The sequence below is a fragment of the Nansenia antarctica genome (genome assembly GCF_963989245.1).
Source record: "Nansenia antarctica genome assembly, chromosome: 1".
Classification (NCBI taxonomy): domain Eukaryota; kingdom Metazoa; phylum Chordata; class Actinopteri; order Argentiniformes; family Microstomatidae; genus Nansenia; species Nansenia antarctica.
The window spans coordinates 63453901-63461455 of record NC_137674.1 but is presented as its reverse complement, the minus strand read 5'-3'; the positions used below and the strand labels follow the sequence as shown (position 1 = coordinate 63461455).

Genomic DNA, 7555 nt, shown 5'->3' with positions numbered 1-7555 from the left:
TAGACTTGAATCGTTAACTGCAGCCTCACGTGTGGCTGGAGGCGCTGATGATCAGCACCCTCTCACTGAGACACACACACACACACACACACACACACACAATGTCTGATTGGTTGATAATTCAGACATCTCTATGAGACATGCTGCAGCACACACACACACACACACACACACACACAGTTTCTGATTGGTTGATGATTCAGATGTCTCTATGGTACATGCCGGACCAGCTGTACAAGTTTAGGATTCAAGTCTGTTTCTACCTCGGGCCGCTGCGTGTACATCGCCATCAAGATGAAAACAACTCAAGTGAAGTCTGCCCAACGTTTCTCCCTGAATATCCCAGGGAGTGCATGCGAACGCACGTGCCTGTGTGTTAAGCTTTGTATGCGGTTGTTCAATGGTATGTTTCTTAAGCTCTGTTATGACTACACAAATGGCCAGTCTACAGTAAGTGGCCATCTCATCTCAGTAAAACACACCTGCAAGCCCTCTAGACAGACGCATGCACGCACATGCATGCACACACACACACACACACACACACACACACACACTTAGCTCTGTCCAACACCAACCAGTTGAACCCATTCACCACACACACCTTAATCGTGTCAGATTGCCCTCTCTCAGCCTGGCAAAAATGTGTGTGTGTGTGTGTGTGTGTGTGTGTGTGTGTGTGTGTGTGCATGCAAGTGCGTGCATGTGTCTGTGTGTGTGTGTGTGTGTGTGTGTGTGTACAGTGTTCCCATATGCAGTCCAGTCCTCAGCAGAGTTAAGTGTGCTCCCACACGCCACAGTGCTCCCCGGCCTGCACACAAGGCCTTGTTAATGGAAGACACACACACACACACACACACACACACAAACACACACCCTTGTTAACATGAGAAGGCTTTTGTTGTGCACACACAGACACACACACACACACGGCCTCGTTAAAGGGAGAATGCTTTTGTTGTTTCCTATGTTTGTTTACTAGACCAGTCTCCAGCCGCTCACTAGGTTAGCCCCCCCCCACTCTGAGAAATAAAAAACACTTAATGAAATATTTGAGGCGCATCTGTGGGTGGTTAGCAGGGCGAGGGAATGCCAAGGCAGCAACAGTTACCCTGTTGGATAACACCCAGGTAGCAAGAGGCAGTACTGCTCTAGTACAGGGGTGTATACTCTAGGCTTTAGGTTACAGTACAGCAGGGGAGGCTGGTGGAGGTCGACATCCGAGGACGGACTCGTTGGAATACATGGAATGGAATGAGGAATGGCATCAAACCCACATGTAGAATAACCGTCCCTTACCCTGTTCCATGTCCCCACCCTCCCTTTGGCCACACCTATGTAAAGACCTCAGCCAAAGTAGATCATTCAACTGCTCCAGGTAACAGATATCATCCTCAGGCGCACCCACAGTCTCGAATGGGTGTGAGACAACTAATCCATGTACACACAGAACACTTTATTAGGGACACTATGCTCATCCTGGGTAGGGCCTCCCTTTGCTCTCGATACAGCCTTCTTTGTGGCACTGATTCCACAATATGTTGGAAACATTCCTTTGAGGTTCTGGTCCATGATGACATGATTGCATCATGCAATTCCTGCAGATTTTGTCAGGTGCACTTTCAAGCTGTGAATCTCCCGTTCGACCACATCCCAAAGGTGTTCTATTGCCACTGAAGAACACTGAACTCTTTGCCATGTTCATGAAACCAGTTTGAGATTACTTTTGCATTGTGACATGGTGCGTTATCATGCTGGAAGTAGCCATTAGAAGATGGGTACATTGTGGCCATGAAGGGACGCACATGGTCAGCAACAACACTCAGGCTGTGGCATTCAAGCGATGATTGATTAAGCAATATCACACGAGAGGGAGTGTGTTATACTGAATATCAGCACGGCTGTGATTCGGTCGTAGGTACGAGGCCGCAGGCCGAGTACCGAAGACGATCACAGCCGTGCTGATATTCAGTATAACAGCACGACCTCGAGTGTGATATTGCTTTTATACAACAGTTCTACAGCGCGATTTATTAGTTAACAGTAATAAGCGACAACAGATTATGATTTGTTTGTTTATTTATTTAATCTTAAAAATAAACAAAAAATAGTTCTGCAACTGAACTTCAAATGGACTGTTGCCTAGTAACCTGAACACAAACATGTAGTCGAATTAACGGTCATTTAGTAGAACATCTGTGCGGCGGAGTGATACATATAGTTAAAAGTCCCAGTGCTGTTATACTGTATATCGTAACTCATGGAATGCCTCTTGTCCAATCAAATTACTTGGTCGGAACTAACTGTTGTATAATCGGTATTAACAGGCCCAAAGTTTGCAGAGAAAAGATTCACAAACACCGTTACACCACCTGAATGAATGAGAAGGTGTACAGGTGTTCCTAATAAAGTGTTCAGTGAGTGTACTGTATAAACACGGTTGATTATGTCCATTTACATACATTTAGGCATTGTTTGGCATTTAGCAAACGCCTTTATCCGAAACGACTTACGACAAAGGGCCATGTGTAGAGGAGCCATCCAGCTACAGTGTTTTTTCTCAAACCTCTGAGTTGGGGAAGGTCTGGGGTTCGGTCTGTCTAGTGGAGCAGCCATGCGATGCTCTTTTACTCCACTGCCTCCCATTTATTCTGGGGGGCTGTTGCTAAGGAATGTCGTATATTTAAGAAATGGTGATTCAGGCGGTGAATTATTTGGAATGTTTGGCCTCGCTCGAGAGAAGCCAGTAAAAATAACTGCAGTGTGTCACCGGGCCTGGAGCTGCTCAACCCAGCCTGGAGAGACTGTGTCCATCTGTCCCGCTGTCCTTCGTATACACATATACACACAGGCGTGCGCGCGTGTGTGTGTATTGATATGCTATCCAGAGCATTTTTCTGGTGCTAGAGACAACGTTTCTACTGTAAAGTGTTTACAGCTGTGTTCAGCTCCTCAGCCTCCTAGCTATCTCCTACTCTTCCCCTGTGTTTTTTCTCTCTATCATCCCCCCCTCTCTCTCTCTCTCCTCCCCTCCCCTGCTCTCTTCCCTTTCTCTTCCTTGCTCTCTACCTCCCAAATTCCTGTTTTCTCTCTCCCTCTACTACCTTTCGCCCTCAAGCTTCCTCCCCCTTCTCTCATCTACTTTGCTTGCTTTATCTTTCCTTTTTCACCTGCTTCCCTCCTCAACCCCCTCCCCACCTCTATGACACTGACTGTCTGACCCTGAGCGTCAACAAGCAACATTGACGTCACTGAGTGGTTGGCAGAAGAGGTGCAGAGTCCCCAGGAGAAAAGAATGGAGCGAGAGCGAGAGAGAGAGAGAGAGAGAGAGCGAGAGAGAGAGAGAGAGAGAGAGAGAGAGAGGGAGAGGGAGGGAGGGAGGGAGAGAGGGAGGGAAGGATGGAGAGAAAGAGAGATGTCTCTCGATGCGGAGAGAGAGGGGGAGAAAGGGAGAGGGGGGAAGAGAGCTGGAAATAGAGAGAGCAAGAGATAAATAAATTCTGACAGTATGAGCTTTACATATACACAATACAATTTGGATACTGTGAATATGATATTTGTACATCCTCAAGGTGAAATACATTTGATGTAGAGACGTTATGTAGATAGACAGAGAGAGGGAAAGACATTTCCGAAAAAGAAAATAATAGACAGAGAATTAGGCATAGAGAGAGAGAGAGAGAGAGAGAGAGAGAGAGAGAGAGAGAGAGAGAGAGAGAGAGACAGACAGACAGAGCAAGAAAGACACAGAGACGGACTGAGAGAGAGAGAAAGATTCTCAGCAAACAGCGTTCATGCTATCTTCCCAGGGCCTGAGTGGTATAGTCTGATTCTGTTCTCCCTCCTGCCCCTCCAGTACACACACGCACACACATATTCTCACACTTGCACGCATACTATGCCTGCATGCATGCACACGCACGCACGCACGCACGCACGCACGCACACACACACACACACACACACACACACACACACACACATACATACATACATTTGCTGTTGACCTGTATTGGATCAGTTTTCAGTACGCTTATGACAGAACAATCTGAAGTGCTGTAGATGTTTGTAACTAACATGTGGACAAGGTGTAAGCTGATAAGATGCAGGACAGTGTGTACACTGATAAGATGCAGGAAAGTTTTCCTGGATACACGGTGTACAGGTTTTTCACCCTTGCTTGCTTGCTGTGCGCCGGTGGTCCTCGGGCCTCTCCTCGGGGGCCCCCGGCCGCCTCGCGTGCTTGGTCTGTTCCACCGCTGGGGCACCTGGTTCGGCTAGCCTGGTGCGGGGCTCTTATGATCTGTGCTTGGTTGGCTGGGCTGGGTGTGCTGGTGGTGGGGCGGGTGTGTGGGGCGGTGTGAGTAGAGGGCTGCAAGGGAATTTTCCTGGATGCACAGTGGACAGGTTTTTTACGTTTGCCTGCTTGCATGCTCTGTCATCATGTGAAGCGCATTGAATCACATCTTGTGAGAAATGCACTATACAAATAACACTTGGTTTGATTTGAACATGACATTTATGAGTCAGCATGTATGACAGGTATGTGGTCATGTGTGTGTTGTGACTCTTGGCACAGAGCCTATCAGAGATAGCTGAAGTTAAGGGCAAAAATTGCTCATGGGAGCGCTTAGCAATTATAATTGGAAAATGATGATTATTACTGGTTGTGTTTACCTGAATTGCCTCTCCTCACTGACCGACTGTCTCTCTCAGAGTAAGGGCTCCCCCTAGATGTGGCATTGGTTACTGCACAATGATAAACAGCTCTACAGTATGTGGTTGTCCTACTGAGAGAGGTTTGGAGAAGCTGATGGTATCTATAATAGTATTTCCATAGGCTATGCATTCTTGCCCACAACATACTTTTGGCGGATTACGTGAGGAGATATTTCAATCCAAGCGGTTTAGTACAAACACACTGTACTCTAGTGAAACTCACTGTCCTCTGAGAACTACATCTGCGATGTCTCTCTCTTTCTTACAGTATATGGACCTGTCTCTGATAATGACCCTCCCTCCCTCCATCTCTCTCTCTTTCTCAACCCCTCCCACTTCCAGGAGAGAAGTTTGAGCTGCACGCAGGAACAGAGTCCACCCCCAGTGTGGTGGTCCACGTATGCGACAGTGACACCGAAGAGGAGGAGGAACCAAAGAATTGTCCCAAACCAAAAATCATCCAGACCCGGCGCCCCGACCTGCCCGTGTCACACTGAACTCTGTCCCCTCTGCCACTTCCTGTCGTAAACCCTCGTCTGGAGGAAGGAGAATCTGACCCACCCACCCATTCCTATCTCTCAAGAACTCCCCCCTCCACCCCCCATGTTCACATACCCCTACCCCCCCCCCCCCCCCCCTCACTGCCCTCACTGCCACACCTGGTGCTAGGGCCAATGGGGAGGGGTGGCATTGTTTTGTCGGCAATACTCCCCTCACATGTCAGACTCCCCCTCCACGCCCGCTTAGTGACTCCTGTCTTTCTGATTCTGTTGTAATGTCACATAGTCACCAGTGGGGGTCAGCAGCGTGCAGCTTCCCAACCTGCTCAGAGCTCTGCCTCTGATTGGCTTAGCAGCCACGGCGCATGCCAGTGTAAGAAGGCCCCATTGGCCGCCTTATCTCCAGACGTTTGTTATAGCTTTGCTCTTGCACCGCTACGTACCACAACTACCACTGATGACGACAATGATCTGGCTAGCGCTAGTGTTTACGTCATGGCATTCTAGCCACTCATGACGTGGTCTGTCTGGAGCAAGGGAGGAATATAATGAAAAATACAGAATGTTGTCTAAAGTTGTCGTTGAGGTTAATACTGGCATTGCAGTTCTGTGGACCACAGGAGTCTATTGAATCCTGTCAATGCATGTACTGGTCTGGTCTGGTCTGGTCTAATACTATTTGTTACTGTATATTACTTTGTTCTGTTTGCTGTGTATAATTGTCAATTTGAGCTCTCTGTTCTCTTTCCCTCTCTCCCTTCCTCTCTTTTTCTCTCTCGTGTGTCTCTGGCTTTCGATGTTCCTCACAGAAAACAAACAGAGCTCATACCTGTTAATGAGCGTCCACATCTAAAGCCATGCACCTTCCGGTGGAGAAGCATTCGTCTGTATAATGATATTTCCGTGATTTTTCCTCAATGTGAATCTTTGTCCATGTCTTGTCCTTGATGGTCTGTTAAAGAAAAAGTAGGAAAAGAAAAAGAAAACTATATATATATATATAAGGGCCTCCTGTCCACCTTTTCCTCAAAGGACGACATGAACAGCCAATCAGATATCATCAAGTGAAGCAGGTTGATAACGTGCATGGTGACACTATTATAGATTATTGTGATGTCAGAGAGCATTCATGTGTTCATCCATTCATGAGTTTCCTTACAGTTTGTGTGCCTCTGTAGAGAGCGAGAAAGAAAACATTTTTCAAAACTCATGAAGACACAATATACTCTAATACAATACAAAGACTAAGAGGAGTAAGACAGGAGGAAAGTTACACACATCTTCCAAGTGCTATTACACAGTTGACTCGTTCACACGCCCTCACACACACGCACGCACACACACCTTTAGTTTCACTTTCTTGTCAGTTTGTTAATTTCATTTTTCCTGTGTTGGTTTAGGCAGCGATCAGTCCCTGGCTCCCTAGTGTGTCTGATTAACACCTAAGCCCCCATGCATTTAAACAACCCTGTTTATGAGAGAACTGACATTGTAATCAGTTGTCTATTGTCCAGACTATTGACTATTCCTGTTAATGACACTGTGATTCACCATGTCTGGCACACTGACTCAGCCCTGGTGGGTTTACACACTATATAGGGCCGGGTTCCCGGACACAGATTTAAGCCCCTATAGTAGTACTGGACTGAATGACACTTTCAACAGAAAGTCTACGTTAAGGATGCTTTTTTGTCTAGGATTAGGCTTAATCTGTGTCCAGGAAACCAGCTCTATAGGTGTGGATTCCCCCAAACATAGATTAAACCTACTCCTAGCCTTGTAAAAAGTCCTTTGGAACATGCTCTATAGTCTAGGTCCTAGGACGAGGTTAACCTGGGTCTGGGAAACCTGTATGTATAGTAGTATAGTAACCCTCAATGTAACCCCAAACTGTAGGCCATTCCAACACGTGTCTCTGGTTAGGATCGGACTTAGCTACAAACCAGAATGAGGCAGTTTGTCGGTATGATCCAAACATGGATTTCATTCTCTTTTTTTTTTAAAATCATGATATTCATTCATGTTTTCTTCTCAAAGTCTATCGGATGTTGGATGGGGGAAATAGTATCCTATCACTGATGTCGGGAACCGATACTTGTATAGTGAAATCTTGTGCAAGACCATCAATGTACCTGTCATTCTACATGTACGAACCTGCCTGCCTACTCGAAAGGAGACATATCTGTATATATTAATCAATACTATTTTTACTGCATTTTGTACAAATATTCATGGTAGCCATGTAGTTGAATTCTGATTCTACTGTAGTATTAAAAGAGTTTGGTTTTAATGGCACTTGGGTTTGTTGAATAACACTCACACGTGCACACACGCAC

General features: G+C 46.4%; 1 protein-coding gene across 1 annotated transcript in view; it reads left to right on the top strand.

Annotated features, from left to right (window-relative positions):
* Positions 1-6148, top strand: part of rcan2 (regulator of calcineurin 2) — a gene marked incomplete at its 5' end in the record, with an annotated part of 66159 nt that extends 60011 nt beyond the window's left edge. The window contains one exon of the mRNA XM_080534000.1: positions 5062-6148. Coding sequence (XP_080390126.1) covers positions 5062-5216 — 155 coding nt within the window. The 3' untranslated portion in view covers positions 5217-6148. The remainder of the gene's footprint in view (positions 1-5061) is intronic.
* Positions 6149-7555: the final 1407 nt, after the last annotated feature.